This window comes from Penicillium subrubescens, assembly GCF_028828155.1.
Source record: "Penicillium subrubescens strain IBT 31985 chromosome Unknown utg000006l_segment0_segment0, whole genome shotgun sequence".
NCBI classification, from domain to species: domain Eukaryota; kingdom Fungi; phylum Ascomycota; class Eurotiomycetes; order Eurotiales; family Aspergillaceae; genus Penicillium; species Penicillium subrubescens.
In genome coordinates, this window is record NW_026643156.1 from 2,078,389 (window position 1) to 2,093,773 (window position 15,385).

A 15,385-nucleotide genomic window follows, 5' to 3' on the forward strand; every position below is an offset into this window, starting at 1 on the left:
GGAGGACAAAATAGAGGGATGAGATGGTTTATTGATAAAGAGTGGAAGGAAAGTTGTGAACAGACGAATTTAGGTACGAGATGGACCATGTCATTTACTCACTCTTGGATAAGCTGGAGTTCTTTCTTCGGAACTATTAGATTCTTCGTCGACTACAGTCAGACATTATAGTAATTCTTCACTGATCTACCATCATGATCAAGAAAAATGAAGAGTATTAAGTTTAGACTTTGAGACCATGATACATGATATTTTATCTCACAGAGCAAGAAGCGTGTATAAGAAGAAGCAATGGAAACGAATCAACCTCTCAGATCAACCACATACAGTAAGCAAATAAATCCAAACAGACCGTTCAAGCTTGTATGAAGCAAGATTAACACTAAAATCGTCATGATTTGACCAGTGCAGACTTCAGACACCCCATTCCACATAGCTATTAAGACCGAGATGGAGTCTTCGGGTTTCTCTTCCAAAAGCTCCTAGTTGGTTTTGCGACAGCATCATCAGTCGTCTTCGAAATACTAGCTGCATCATTGGATAGAAGGCCTTGGCTTAGTTTCTCATTGATCTCATCCATCTTTGCCGAGAGCTCGAAGAACTGGCCACAAGAGCACGGAGAGTCGGACGCACAATCGCTTTCCATAGGCTTGGTCTTGGGGGAGCTTTGAGAATGGTCGCTACCGTCCTCCTGTCGCATCTGCTGGTCTGAATCCCGCGTTCGTGACGCATAGATCCGGTCGAACTCACTCTCGGTAAGTTTTGAAAGAGGGGGATAAAAGTCGGTGTTTTCCACGATGCGTTCTCTTAAAGCTTTCGCTAACCCTATAGCCGTCCCAGCCCCCTCTGACAATATTCGACCCAGCTCTAAACAAAACTCCTCAAACAGGAGGTAATCATTACCGGTACCCAGCCTTTTTTCCACCTCGTCTGACGCATTGGTAATCTCTTCATTTAGCCCATCTATTTTTCGGACTAAGATGCGGCAAGTGTGCTCGTTTTCGATGACAGATCTAGGTATATCTTGGCTTGGCTGGCATGAGTCGTATTGTGGAGGGCGGTCGTGGCAGCAGGGGACGGTCTTTGATTCTTGGTCTTCAACAATTGTTTCGGACATCTTTAGAGATCATTCAAAGATTGTTGTGAAGTAAGCTTTTGTTCAGGGAAAGAATAGAATATCTTTAAAGTTATAGAAGTTTTGGGCGAGGTGCAGAAGAACATTAATGTATCTTGGCTTTTGCCGCCCAGCCAGCCGCCGCCTGATATGGATCCCAGAGCCATGGTTGCCCACATTACTAGACTAGTTCAATCTCTGCCAAGCTAGAAAGGGGCGGGTGGAAACTAAAGTGACGATAAACTATTCCTAATTCGATAATACACCCCTCATTCTGATTCAGCGCAATAGAGAGGAGCTTCTATGGGTGTATTTTTAAGATTCCACGAAGAAGATCACGACTTGTTAACATCATCACATCGTCTAATCTTTTTACATTTTATTAAAGCTTCCAGTAGTGCAACCGCATAGCTAGGACTTTTTCATGGTGAAAATCCTGTGGTACAGATGATCAGTCCAGTTAGGCCTGACTAGTCATATCCATAGCACAAGTAGTCACCCTGGGTGTGCAATCGTGGTGTTGGGCAAGATGTTGAAAGACGAGAGCTCATAGTGAAGAGTAGCATTCTGCCAACCACCGGCAGGCTCAGTATTGGCCGTTTCATTCAGTGTAGGGCCGCTGATATCGAAGAGACAGGATCTTGCTTCTGCCACAACCACCAGACTCGGTCGATGTACATATGGTGCATGAAGAAAACGGGGTCGCCGGGAGACGACTTGATTTTGGACATCTAAGGCAAGGTATCGGTGATTAAAATATTCGACCGTTGAGTAAAGAAGAGGAGACGATCCTTGCCACTCCGCCGATATAGGTGTGGACGCGCTTGTGAGGAATGTTCGAGATGCAACCCCACCAAGGAGAGTAAGTGTTGTATGAATTGCACATATCAAGGGCAGTGCTGTTAGCATTTGCAATAGCGTTTTCGGTATCCCATGCGCGACGCAGGCAGTAATCGGTGTCCTCATCACCGGGACCGATGTGGAGCGTGTAGTTGGCAAAGCGGCCATCAGCGACACAGTTGTCAGCGTCAGTTCCATTTCCTCCAAAGGCATCCTCTCCCCACATAGAAGACTGCCACATGTCGCCACTGTCTGCATCTTTTTGCTCGTTCCACCAACTTTATAAAAATGAGAAATCAGTCTCATGTACCCTGACCGGCTGCTTCTTAGATACAGGGATGCAACTCACGGAATAGAGCCGGTGTAGCCTCACTCATCACAGAGAATTTTCTCGTAAATGTGCATGTATGCATGTAGTAGCGATGCATGGTAGGAATTGCCCCTTTGCGAATGGTCATCTTCTCCTGAGTACAACTTCTAGTGAAGTAACCAAAAATTTTTGTCTGCTCATCTCCACCTCGGCGGATATGGGCTTTGGAGTGTGCAAGAGAAGGCGTTGTAGCAACATCACAAGCGATCATGCCGAACGCCGCGCCTAGAATAGAAAAACGCATGGTCAAGTAAGAGAAATCGAAGGACGAATCAAGGGAATGTGTTGAATCAAGGATCTCTTCAAACAAAACCAGCACAGAAAGATGTTGAGGCTTTATAAGGTTGTTCTTGTGCCAGGACCCCTAACTCATCTAACATATGAGAAGGGACTCAATATCCCTGGTTCAACCTTTCTTTTACTAGCCAACTAGCTATATTTTTCGGGGTCACTTTTGCGGCGAACCATGACGACTGATGAAACGCACTACTCAGAGCATGCGTCACCAAACATATTTATACTGGGTGGGACTGAACATGTTAAGAAGTGGGAGAATCATTTCTTAAGCTCTCTAGCATCCGAATGGTTTCCCTTCGGCTAAACTCTACACGTCCGATAGATTTCTCATTGGCAAGAAATATGTGGATAGGCATTGTAAAGCTTGATAGAATTGGTGTTTCCTCGAGGAGTGCATCAAATACAATTATCCAACGAGACATAGACAACGACTCGGCCGAGGGCGTTCGAACAGTTGATCTGACCGAAATCCATTACTTGTCTGGGCCTTTCGACATCGAGACGGCCGAACTAGAAGACTTCCTGCTTGTTGAGATCCAAGATGTCCAGCCGTTCCAGGACTAGCCATGGGGATTTACCAAAGTGTTTGCCAAAGAGAATCAGAAGATGAATCGGTGAACTGATCAATTGAATCCTTCAGTGTATACCCTCATTTCGATGGATGGTCATCATCAATACGACCACTGCTCTAAAAAATATCCAGGCCGAGGGAAGGCAGAATCGACAGAAATGTCAAACAAACAACGCATGAGCGAGAGGTAAGAACAGGGAAAGAATAAAGTGAAGCCTCTATCTCTCACTTTGACCTCACATTACCATTACCAGTTTTCCCTTCATCTCACCTCACTAAGGTTCTCGGAGAGAAGCAAAAATGGTCAAAAAGCCCCAGAGGAACGCCGTCGACACCACAACCGCTTATGCCTGCTCGCCAATACCGAGCCATTTGCCGACCTTCCCCAAACCATGCATAGTGGTGCGCCCACCAGAGAGGCCGGCGTTCAAATAAGCAGGGTCTCTCATCTTGTCTCGGAGCTTAGGCTTTGGGGGGCCCGGGTGGCCGTTGACATTTTCGGGGGGAGAGGAGGGGCCAGGGGTTTGACCATGATCTAAGATTGTTAGCTTGTACCATGGTCATGGGGAGTAGGGTGAACGAGGCGGATGAGCTCTTACTTACCTTCAGCTTCCACCTCTTCCGGGGATTGGGTTGGAGTCGTAGTGGTGATGGTGGTGGGAGTGTTTTGGGATCGGACGGCCGTATTCAAATGTTTAGCAGCATTTTCCAGGGATGTGGTGGTCTTGTTCAGTGTTGCGGTGGCCGTGGTTATGGCCTCGATGGTCGGATTCATGTCAACAAGGCTGGGCCACGAGATGTCAGCAAATCTGTAGAATAATGCTCGAGAAGCGCTTTGAGGATTGCTTCTAGATAAGTTGCAACAGGAATCATAGTCTTTGACTCACGGGACTTCATTCCTCGGCTTCGCCTTCTGCCTCTTGATAAAAAAGAACGTCCCGCCAGTGAGGATGAAGCCCACAACGAGGAAAATCAACACCCAAAGGCCTGCCGGTATCCTTGCCAGGTTGTCGATCGCGGAGGGCTTGGTGGGGGAGGAGGGAGGAGGGGGAGCCTCCGAAGGGGCCACAGAGGGCATAGGAACACGACCAGTGCTGAAGGTGGTCATAGTCGGGATGATAGACTCGATAGTGGTCATTGTGGTAATATTGGACTCGACAGTGACTGAGTGAGAATGTTGTTGAGAGGGGGAACATTAAGGGCCCTGTTAGGAACATAACATGCTCTCTGTCCATTATGTTCGTGCCTGCCAAAGTTATACTATGTTTATTACTACTACGTTCGTGGCTTCCTATTCCGGATTCATGTCAACAAGGCTACGTCACGAGATGTCCGTAAATCTACATAATGATGCTCGAGAAGCGCTTCCAGGATTCCTTCTAGAAGAGTTCTAACAGGAATAATAATCTTTAACTTTGGGACTTCACTCCTCGGCTTCGCCTTCTGCCTCTTGATAAAATCTCATTTAACCTCAAGATGATTCAAGAAAACTTCTTCCCGGGTGTCGAAGGGCTATCTTTAGCCCCATCTTCATCAGTGACGACATTGAGCTTGTCGATATTATCAAGAGACAAACGCAGGAAGTCGTGCTTATTCTTCCATGTCACTTGACTCTCCGCGAAACCTTCACTCTCCGCAGGAGTAGGTGGCGGGTCGGTGATCTTGGTGATCAGGTAGGCCGTGGACGCCTCGGCAACTCCATACATGAGTACACCGATGAATGGAGTCTTCAGTACAACTGTGAAAGCAAAGGCAAATCCGAAAAGAACACCTTCCCTATCACGGAACCAACGGCGCTTTTGTTCAGGCGTGAATTTGATGCGGCGGAAGTACGGCTCAAGCTGAGGGTTGTTAGATGGTTTCCAGTATCGAATTGAAGGGAAACGATGAAACTCACCAGTTCTCGCATCAGACTTCTCGACGCGAAGTAAGTGTGGAGGAATTTCACGATATATGCCTTAGGCAGGACAAGACCCGCACCGAAGATGACAGCAGCAGGAGCTGTGCCGACGTGACTGCGGAAGGTGTAGAAACTTGCTGCGGGCATCACGAACCGGCCAATGATCGGGGTCAGAGAAAGCAGGTAGAGTCCAAGAAGCATTCCCATCCTCTTAGCATATCGGTTAAGAAACATCATGATAGCCTCTGACTTGGTTCGTGACGAGCCAGGGCCGCCTTTGGTTGGGAACATGACCAAGCTAGGGTAGTACATGGCACGCAGAGTCTCCGGGTTCTCAGACTTGTGCTTCTGGATGTATGTCGTGTCAACCCACTCGATGGATTGCATGAAACTAGGATTCAAATTAGTGATTATAGTCGTGATAGATTAAAACCGGCCGTGACCAACATCTCATCCAGCGTAGGAGTCACATATCCCATCAAAGTCATCAGCAGGAATGGCACCTGGAGCACAGACTTGGACATGAACTCCATGCCACCCAGGAGTTTGTCATCCCAGGTTGCATGGTCCAGGTTGATGATCCACGAGAGGATATAAAGTCCGAGCTTGAGGGCGATTATCTGTGAATGTTATGTCAGCCACCCATAACCATTAGAGAGCTCGGGCTTCCGGACCTACCGGGATCTGGACAATAAGCTGAATGACTGCTCCCACACCCACAGCAAGAGCTGCTTGACGGAAATGCTCATACTTGAAGAGATCAGGGTTTTGCAGAGCCCGAACAGCTATTTTTCAAGTTAGCCTTGGGCATCATGCAAATGTACGATCATCAAATAGATTGAGCTCCCATTGAGAACTTTGGGGCCGTGAAGAGAGTCGCGGAGCAAAATTGGTCGCAAGATTGCTGAAGGATGAAGAGATTTCAAGCCTCCTTCAAGCCTCGGGTGGGCAAAAGCTCTGTTTCATGAGACTCAACATTGGGGACATACTTCCTACGACGGTGAGCTGAAAGCCGCGGATTACCGCATTGGGCTCAAAGTTGGACATAGTCAAGCCCTTCTCCATGCTGGGTGTACCTCTTGGTGTATTCATGGATTGGTTCTTCTGGCGAACCCGGAGGAAGAGAAAGATCAAGTTATCAATAATGCAACAGGCATCCATTTATGCAGACTGCGTCATGGGCAATCACCTGACATTGAATGCCTGAGGCATGGCTCACATGTCCCCGCGGGCGCAAAGCCGCGTGAACAATGGGGGAAGAGGAGAGGAGAGATAAGCCGCGATCTTCAGCTCGGGGCGCATCCTCCTTCACCATGTCCTCCCGGTAATCGGGTGTCAATGTCACCACTTGTCGGTTATTTATTGCGCTCCTAACTTCTGCGTCGACAATGCCCGAGCCTCTGAGTGAGTCCTCGGGCCCGGTACAGTCCATTCGCCGCGCGGTTACTCTGCCCACGAAGTTACACCCGCAGGCGCAACGCGGTTCGGCTGCGCCAAATCTCTCGGAAAATGTCATCTTCTATCATCCCTCTGCAAAGATTGTCCATTTCGCGCCCAGGGCGCTTGTACCGATCCCGTCAAGTTCCGCGCCGTCCGATTTCGACTACCCCGTTGACACGATCGAGACCCTCCCCTGGCGCTCGGCCACCGAACGAACTGTCGCAACTGCACCCCTCAGGTTGGAAAGAGGGTTGACTGTGTTCTTGAAGTGTGGAAATGTCGTCCGTGCGATCCTGAAAAACTCACAATGCTGGTGTGTGGACGGCGTGTCCAAGTTCGTGTTGCGCATTCGCCCTCTCACCTACTATCGCATCGAGTTACCACATGAGACTGCGGAAGATAAGGTACTAGTGGAGGATCTTAAGGCTGCATTGCCGACTGTTCTTCGATATGAGGTCACACCATGTCCCTTTAAGCGCGCGTTTACCGTCGACTTGCCCGAGGAAGCCATGGCACCACGGCGCAAGAAGGCATGGAAACCCAAAGAACGCAAAGATGGCGTTCCTTCACTCTTGGGGAGCAACCAAGGTTTCCTTTGTGATGGCAGGTCGGATTGGCTCGATTCTGCTAGTACCGGCGACGACACAGATGGAGCTGCCACGGACGACAGTGGGTTTACACCCCAAAGGACTGACAGCATGACATCCGAGGCTGTACCGGTCAGTGAGGAATCGCCAGTTTTCATCGCTGATGCCGATAATTCCTCCCACCCGGCGCTAGCCAGACGCTGCGTTACGGAGATGCCGCAGACTTTCACTAGCCTGCGGGCGAAATTCGACGCTCCTCCTGTTCTGGAAGAACCTTCTGCATCCGAAAAGCCGGAGACTGAAGAACAGGCTCGGGTTTTAGATTCCGAACCTGCCAGGAATGAGCCGGTGGTTGAGGAGACCAATAAAACGGACGCATATCTTAGTTCAAGGGACCCTGCTGAGGCTAAAGAAGCTTCAATAATGGGTGATGCTCCCGAGTCCGAGGATCCTTCGACTACGGAAGTTATCTTGGAGCTACCGGCGACTGTGCAAGAAGAAACATCCTCCCTAGATGACTTGCAGGACCAAGGAGCGCCCTCGGTAGCCATCAAGGTTGCTGTTTTGGAAGGTGATTTGAGCTTTGTTCCTCCCGAGGCAACCTCAAGTTCTGTCCAGGTTCCGATTCCTGGAGAAACCGATCGCGAGCCAGAGCATCAAGTCATTTCAGGTTCTCAAGAGGCTCCCATCCAGGCGGAAATCCTACTTCCACCAAAAACTATAGTTCCAGAGGAGAGTTCGATCTCAGAAGATCTCATGGCGGAACCAGTCCCGGTTCTACATGAAGACTCTGGCTCAGAACCGGACCACGACAGCTCTTTTGCATCTTCGCCTGAATCTTTCCATTCTGTCGATATTCCTTCATTTCGGGTAGAGCACTCTTCCCATACAACTTCTGCGGATGCTGCCTCCCGCTCAGGACCTTCTGTTGCTACCTCTGTGGCCGAGTTCGCTGCAAAGCAGGCTTCTATGGCCGAGTCACCTGATCATGATCTCCTACCAGGAACGGATGTTACCAATGTCCGCCACTCGCCCGAGGTTGAAACTTCGCTGCCGGAACTTAGGATGCCAAAGTACATTGTTCGAGAGGACCCGCCAAAGAAATCGTCATCGAGCATTCCCTCAGGCAAGAAATTGGCCGTCACTCATGCAACATCGCCCGTCACGGATTTCCACCATATGAGTACTGAATTCCGTCGCCGGGCACAGGCAACCAGACGACGTGATGTCTCCCCTATGCCGCCATCTTCTACTATTTACCAATCTGCCCCGAACGACCACGCTTCTTCTCTCCTTTCAAAGGCATTGTCACTCGTCCTGGTACCGCCCATCCATCTTTTCATAATTTTGCTCCATGTTGCGGCTCGCATTGTCATTAGCCCCGCTCGCAACTCTACTCTTGTGGATTCTAGCTCAGGATCCCAATCATCTAATAATGATCCAGACACTGAAGATGACTTCAGTTTCCCCTTGGAACGCGAGCCTTCTTCTGAATATGAAGACGCGGCAATGTCCCGGAAGCTGGATCCCTGGGATCTCGACTAAACTTGACCGATTCAAGTTTGCCTGGGATTCTTGCCCTTTTCTCTCCGTTTTCATTCTCTGTTATTTCTTGACACTACTCCTGATTTTAATGTGTACCCTTTCTTTACATGTGACACTACGATTTACCCCCTGATTTATGTACTACTGTTTGATGATTGTCTCGATGTTGGTTTGCATGGTTCTTACGAGGGGGACATATTGGGCATTGGTTTTGTTCTTTTCCTTGGGCCAAGTTTTTGTATTATAGCGTTGCATACATCATCTGGAGAATAGCTCCTACACCGCATGCTACGACAGTCGTTACTTGATAATCTAATTCTGCATCCGGAAGTTCTGAAGTTTTTGAATCGTCCCTAGGAATGCTGGCCTCAGACGGATGCCCGTTTCTCAAATCTCGTGCAATATCTGCGTACCCTGGTCCGTAACATACACTGTACAGCATTTTCTTAAATGCTATGTTGATGCTATGTATTTAATTACCGGGCATACACACTTTACGCTCGTGAGGACATTGCATCTCAACCCTGATAGGTCATGGCGTGTCAGCTTGTCAGGCGAAGATATAGGTAGGTCGGGGCTTCTCGCACAACGCGCTATCCATATATCTCCAAAAATGCTTCAACTTTTAGTTTTTTTAAAAGATCCACTTTCTAGATGTCGTTCGAACTGCCATTCTTGATGGTCCGAGTTTCTCGTTGGTCTCTCGTTCGAACTTGTGACTGATTAAGCGATTTTGAAAATCTGTCAGGGTTTCGAGATTGTAGAACCCTACTGAAAAAGTGCCTAGCGTATATTCCTTATGCAAAGAGCTTGATGGGCTTTTTGAGACCCTTCGGAAGGGCTATATGTAGGAAGATTCGACCAAGATATATTTCCACATCAGTACCCAAGGTTGCCGAGAAGCTTACCTCGCGGCCCCTCCCGTCTATCGCACGGGTGTTGTATGTCAAAAAGTCCATTTACAGCCGGACAGTTACTAGTCAATGTCTCACAACTTTGGACATTGAAATGGACTGCTATTCTATCTAAGCGAGTGTTTATAGCACGGACCCTGCGCCCGCCTCACATTTCCATATTGCGGATAGCGTGGCCAAGTTTGGGGGCGGATACCATCTTGACACGCAACCTCAACAGTGATTGGCCCAGCAATCAAGCCACCAATCTCGGTTCTTCCAACACAAAGCAAAGTGGAGCTGCGGGATAGGAGAGTTAACCAGATCATAAACAACAGCTGAATCGGGGATTTAAAGGTTCATACCTTTCTTCGGAGCTTGTTGTCCGTCACCAGGGGCATATTAGCCCAAAAGATCACCATGATCGATATAACACAGCTCCTGATCCTCGGCGCTGTCGTAGCGCTGGGATATTTCGTGTTCAATGGCTCGCGACACGATCCTCGTGAACCGCCGATGGTGACGAGCGGGATCCCGATCCTAGGACACATGTTCGGCATGTTGTGGCATGGAGTTGGACACTGGGGTAATCAGGCGTGAGTTTTTGTCCAACTTGTCCGAAATCGTAGAGTGGGGATGATAATGATAACTGATGACTTTAATAGTAAGAAGCACCCTGAACAACCCATCATTACCCTGGACATGTTCTTGACCAAGTTCTATGTGATTACTTCGCCAGATCTGATGCAGGCTGTGCAGCGCAATGCCAAAACGCTCAGCTTCGAGCCCCTGCTGCTATTCGGCGCTAGGAATATTTCTGGAATCTCGAACCCGAAGACTCTGGATATTCTCAAGGAGATAGACGCTGGTGGGCAGGGTCTTGGCTCCAAGATCATGCACGCCATGACCCCGACTCTCGTAGGAAAGCCTTTGGATCTGATGAATATCCAGATGATTCGTTTGATTCAGCCATTCATTGAGAAGCTGGGCGAGACATCCACTTTTGACTTGTACGAGTGGTGTAAAGATGCCACCATGGCTGCTAGCACGGAAGCTACATATGGCCCAATGAACCCTTACAAAGACAAGAAAATCCAAGATGCGTGGTGGTGAGTTAAATTTTCTCCTCGCAGAGAAGAATCCTGATGCTAAATCATCCTCTAGGGATTTCGAAACTGGCCTCGGTGTTCTGATTGCCAATACGTTGCCGTGGCTCACTGCGCGAAAGCCATGGAAGGGTCGCCAGAAGGTTGCCGATGCAATTCTGAAGTACTTGCAAGAAGGCGGCCAAGAACACGGATCCGAGCTCACAAATGTGCGGTTGAAGGTGTCTATGGAAGGTGGACTCACTCTCGAGGAGTACTCCAAGCTCGAAGTCGGTATGCTGATCGCATTCGTATCGAACACCGTTCCCGCCATGTTCTGGTGCCTTTTCGACCTGTACGACCGACAAAAGCTCCTCGGCGAAATCCGCAAGGAGATTGAGGCGAATGCTATTGTCGTGGCTGCGGATGGAACGCACAGCATTGACTTGACTGCGATCCGGGAGCAATGCCCTCTCTTGCTTTCCACCTTCCAAGAGATTCTTCGCACCCGCTCCAATTCCTCCCCGACCCGTCTCGTTACGAAAGACACCCTCCTTGCGGATAAGTACCTTCTCAAGGCCGGTAACACAGTTAGTATGCCATCAATTCCCATGTCACAGCGCCAAGAAGTTTGGGGCGAGACTGCTGGGGAATTTGATGAGCGTCGGTACATGAATTCTGGCGAGAAGAAGGACTCTCGTCGGGCGGGAGGGTTCTTGACCTTTGGCCTATCGCCAACAATCTGCCCCGGCCGGCACTTTGCTAGCTCCGAGATTCTGCTGTTGGTGGCCATGGTCATCCTTCGATACGATATTTCGCCTGTTGGTGGAGTCTGGAAGGAGCCCGCCAAGGACACGTCGAGTATGGTCTCGATCATGGGCCCTATCAAGGAGAAGTTCCGGGTCAATGCAAGCCCAAGGAAGGAATATGCAGGAGTCAAGTGGGGGTTCCATGTGGAGGAGGGCAAGGGACAGTTCCCACTAGTTATAGGATAGTTGATAGTCCCGTTAGTCAAATGGGTGTGTTATTGCATGGGACATAACCATGCCAGCAGAATGACGTCTGATCAAGACGATGAATTGGACTTGTGTTACACAAGTGTATGGAAAAAGCTCTTATGTACACCTGAGAATAAGCTCGTAACAGGGTCATAACACAAAGGTTTTAGAACATGAAGCCACCAGTAAACGCCAGAAAATGCAAGATGAACGGAGCCATGTTGGCGGATATCACACCACACGCGGCCATTAAGTACCGTTGCGAATAAAGCAAAGAGAATCATGACATCTATGCCTTTGCAGCCTTTGCAGCCCCACCCTTGCCCTTCGCCTTGCGCTTGCTGCGGTCCCGCTTCTTCAAACCAGTCATACCGGCCTTACAAACATCCGCATAACGAGTGTAGAATGCTTCCAGATCATCGACCTTCACAACCGTAGAGAATTTGATCTTGTCCTTTGACGAAGCCTTCTTGGTGATCTTGCCATCCTTGCTTTGGGATTTGGGGTTTGGAGCATTGGTGTTGCCGTCTGTAGCACGGATGAGGATGGAGGGCGGAGCGTTGGTGACACCGTCGATGAGAGGCTTCTGGGAGAGGTAGACTGAGCCACGAGCCTTTTGAGAAGTCTTGGAGAGAAGGTCGGTGAGGTATGAGAAGAACTAGGAACAATAGCAATAGGGTATTAGCAATGTCACTACTGCGAGAGGTTGGTCTCGTGGCCGAGTGTGCGGAATACACAGTTCAGTAGCGGAATATCCAAGACTTACCTCCTCGTTGCTCAAGTGTGGCGCCATCTTGAAATTGAATGAAATGGCAAGGCACGCAAGAATTGACCGATCGTGCAAGCTGAAGTACTCCGTAGTTCGCGATGCAATCGGCCAGCAACGTCCGAGTCGTGGGGGGACGAAACTCCGCTGTGTGTGGGTCGCCGCCTTGTGTTTTGGCGGGCAGAAAATGTGGGCAGATGGAAAAAAGTTCGCTCACCGCCAGGCTGTCGGCCTCTTCTTCGATCGAACGGCGCAATTAATCTTAGTAGACAACCACCATGCCGCGTCCCCAGCACAATACGACCTCCCTCCCGCGCGGACTGCGTGATGAGCTGGGAATTAGGGATACCTATGGCGACAAGAAGCGCCAGCGGAATGGACCTGCGAACCGGAAAGATCGCCGCCAAGCAGAGCGAAACAATAAGAAGTCGGGAAGGCCCGCAGCAGCGCCAGTGAAGAAGAGCTTCCAAAGACGACCTCAGCCGAAGAAGGAAGAGGAAGAAGATGATGAGGAGGATGACTTTGACTTGAATGAAGAATCCTCCAGCGACGAATCACCAGCTGTGCCGAACAGCAAGCGAAGTTCAACCCAAAAGCCGCACTCAAACCCGAAGTCAGTAGCGTCGACTAAACCGGAAAGGCCGCTCACCGTAAGCGAGGAGGTCCAAAGCGATACCTCCCAGTATGAGGGGGAATCCGGTGACGACGAGAGCTACGAGGACAGCGATAGCGAGAGTCTCGCAGCACGAGACCCTCATATTTCCGAGAATGTCAAATCCAAGCTAGCCCAGGATGACGCTGAAATTGCTGCACTGGAGAAGAAGCTCGGTCTCAAGAAGGGAAAGAAGCTTCCCAAGGCCTTCGCTGAGGATGGTTTAGAGGATTTGATGGGAGACTTGGGCGAGGCCTCAGAGGATGATAGCAAAAAGCGCAAGCGGGAAGCCGATGAATGGCTCCAAAGCAAAAGACAGAAGGCGTTGCAGCGCCAGGCTCAAGCTTCGGACAATGAGGAAGAAAATGACGACGAAGAGGAGGGGGATTTTGACAGTGACGAAGATATGGACAACCTGGACGATGAAATCTTTGGTTCGGAGAGCGAAGAGGACGATGCCGAGGACAGCGAGTTTGACGGTTTCGACAAGGAAGAGGAAGCACCGCCAAAGAAACGCGAAAATCCGTATGTGGCACCAGTGCCCAAGACTGAAACAGCATCGTCTCAAAAATACATCCCGCCATCATTGCGAGCTCGTGGAGATCCTGAGAGCGAAGCCCTTACTCGACTGCGCCGACAGGCCCAGGGACATCTGAACAAGCTGTCCGAGGCAAATCTGGTGTCTATCCTTGGGGAATTTGAGAAGCTCTATCGGGATCATCCCCGCCAAAATGTTACCTCTACGCTAATCAGTTTATTGATGGGTCTCATTGGCGAGAGATCCGTTCTTAACGATACTTTCATTGTTCTGCATGCCGGTTTCATTGCCGCGGTCTACAAGATTATGGGCATGGACTTTGGTGCTGAGATTGTGCAGAAAGTCGTGGAAACCATGGATGCAGGAGGTGATGAACGTGGCAAGTTTGAGGGCAAGGAGTATATCAATCTTGTCTCCCTCTTGTGCCAGCTGTACAATTTCCATGTCATTGGACACCCTTTGATGTTCGACTACATCCGCCTTTTCCTGCAAGAAATTACCGAAACGAATACGGAGCTCCTGCTCAAGATCATTCGGAGTATGTGCTTTCCTATATTGTGTTGATTCAAGCTTTCTCTAACATGTGAACAGATGCTGGTCCTCAACTACGCCAGGACGACCCATCCGCACTAAAGGACATTGTCCTGCTGATTCAACCCGCTATCGCCAAGGCCGGTGAGGGAAATCTCTCGGTCCGCACCAAGTTCATGATTGATACTATCACCGATCTCAAGAACAATCGGGTCAAGTCTGGAATTGGCGCCAGCGTCACTTCGGAGCACATTACCAAGATGCGCAAGATTCTGGGCTCATTGAACAACTCTCGGGTGATCCGTGCATCAGAACCCATCAACATCACCCGCTCTGATATTCACGATTCCTCCAAGAAGGGCAAATGGTGGCTCGTCGGTGCAAGCTGGAGGGAAGATCCTCTAGTCTCTGCCCGTCAAGAGCTGTCCGATATGCAGATGAAGAATGCTGATGCTATGGAGGATGACAGTGAAGCCGAGCCAGATTTGGGAGACCTGGCCAAGGCCCACCGTATGAACACGGATGTGCGTCGCTCAATCTTCGTCGCTATCATGTCCGCGAACGACTTCCAAGATGCCCACGTTCGACTCCTCAAGCTTCGCCTAAAGCGTGCGCAAGAATTCGAGATTCCTCGTGTTCTCCTGCATTGCGCGATGGAGGAAGAAGCTCACAACCCTTATTACACTCTGATTGCGCGACGTCTTTGCGGAGAGTCGGGCCGCCGTCTTAAGATGTCATTCACGTTTGCTCTCTGGAATATCTTCAAGCGGATGGGTGAACAAGGTGAAGACGAGGAAGAAACAGAGTTCGATGCCGATGATGAAGAAACCGGCGTTAGCATGAAGGCTGTGGTCAATCTGGCCAAGATGTACGGCATGCTCATCGCTGATGGAACCCTAACGCTGGGCGTCCTGAAGAACCTCAATTTCCCTTATCTCCAGCCCAAGACAAAGACATTTGTCGAGCTCTTGATCATCAGTGTTATCCAACAGTCACAGAAGACCAAGAACGGATCCAAAAAGAAGAACAAGTCTAGCTCTGACGATGTCAAGGACGAGGAGTCTCTCATGCAGATCTTCTTGCGTGTCCAAGAAGCACCCCAAGCTGCCAAGGGCCTGATCTACTTCATTCGCAAAGTCGTCTCCAAGACCGATCTTGTCACTGAGAAAGAGCAGAAGCTGGTGCGCTGGGGCTGCAATGTTGCTGTGGATGCACTCAAGGCCATTAAGGAGTGATGATTGCGGGTCTGAAGGCATTG

At 49.6% G+C, this 15,385-nt stretch overlaps 8 protein-coding genes across 8 annotated transcripts; 3 read left to right on the forward strand and 5 right to left on the reverse strand.

Moving 5' to 3' along the window:
- Nucleotides 1-439: 439 nt before the first annotated feature.
- Nucleotides 440-1,117, reverse strand: N7473_009240 (uncharacterized protein; the record flags this gene model as incomplete). Its single annotated transcript, XM_057155179.1, has 1 exon — nt 440-1,117. One exon carries the CDS (start codon nt 1,115-1,117, stop codon nt 440-442), a length of 678 nt encoding a protein of 225 aa, XP_057006309.1.
- Nucleotides 1,118-1,865: 748 nt separating this feature from the next.
- On the reverse strand, nt 1,866-2,568 carry N7473_009241 (tyrosinase; the record flags this gene model as incomplete). Its single annotated transcript, XM_057155180.1, has 2 exons — nt 1,866-2,212; nt 2,304-2,568. 2 exons carry the CDS (start codon nt 2,566-2,568, stop codon nt 1,866-1,868), a joined length of 612 nt encoding a protein of 203 aa, XP_057006310.1.
- A 968-nt stretch (nt 2,569-3,536) lies between these two features.
- On the reverse strand, nt 3,537-4,330 carry N7473_009242 (uncharacterized protein; the record flags this gene model as incomplete). Its single annotated transcript, XM_057155181.1, has 3 exons — nt 3,537-3,727; nt 3,796-3,977; nt 4,080-4,330. 3 exons carry the CDS (start codon nt 4,328-4,330, stop codon nt 3,537-3,539), a joined length of 624 nt encoding a protein of 207 aa, XP_057006311.1.
- Nucleotides 4,331-4,673: 343 nt separating this feature from the next.
- On the reverse strand, nt 4,674-6,157 carry usgS (transmembrane protein UsgS; the record flags this gene model as incomplete). Its single annotated transcript, XM_057155182.1, has 5 exons — nt 4,674-5,033; nt 5,090-5,483; nt 5,540-5,712; nt 5,771-5,877; nt 6,082-6,157. The coding sequence occupies 5 exons, from the start codon at nt 6,155-6,157 to the stop codon at nt 4,674-4,676; spliced, it is 1,110 nt and encodes a 369-aa protein (XP_057006312.1).
- A 323-nt stretch (nt 6,158-6,480) lies between these two features.
- N7473_009244 (uncharacterized protein) lies at nt 6,481-8,664 on the forward strand (the record flags this gene model as incomplete). Its single annotated transcript, XM_057155183.1, has 1 exon — nt 6,481-8,664. The coding sequence occupies one exon, from the start codon at nt 6,481-6,483 to the stop codon at nt 8,662-8,664; it is 2,184 nt and encodes a 727-aa protein (XP_057006313.1).
- Nucleotides 8,665-9,977: 1,313 nt separating this feature from the next.
- N7473_009245 (cytochrome P450) lies at nt 9,978-11,637 on the forward strand (the record flags this gene model as incomplete). Its single annotated transcript, XM_057155184.1, has 3 exons — nt 9,978-10,153; nt 10,223-10,666; nt 10,722-11,637. The coding sequence occupies 3 exons, from the start codon at nt 9,978-9,980 to the stop codon at nt 11,635-11,637; spliced, it is 1,536 nt and encodes a 511-aa protein (XP_057006314.1).
- Nucleotides 11,638-11,929: 292 nt separating this feature from the next.
- On the reverse strand, nt 11,930-12,433 carry N7473_009246 (signal recognition particle 14 kDa protein; the record flags this gene model as incomplete). Its single annotated transcript, XM_057155185.1, has 2 exons — nt 11,930-12,298; nt 12,407-12,433. The coding sequence occupies 2 exons, from the start codon at nt 12,431-12,433 to the stop codon at nt 11,930-11,932; spliced, it is 396 nt and encodes a 131-aa protein (XP_057006315.1).
- Nucleotides 12,434-12,684: 251 nt separating this feature from the next.
- N7473_009247 (MIF4G domain-containing protein) lies at nt 12,685-15,362 on the forward strand (the record flags this gene model as incomplete). Its single annotated transcript, XM_057155186.1, has 2 exons — nt 12,685-14,134; nt 14,188-15,362. The coding sequence occupies 2 exons, from the start codon at nt 12,685-12,687 to the stop codon at nt 15,360-15,362; spliced, it is 2,625 nt and encodes an 874-aa protein (XP_057006316.1).
- Between the last annotated feature and the right edge of the window lie 23 nt (nt 15,363-15,385).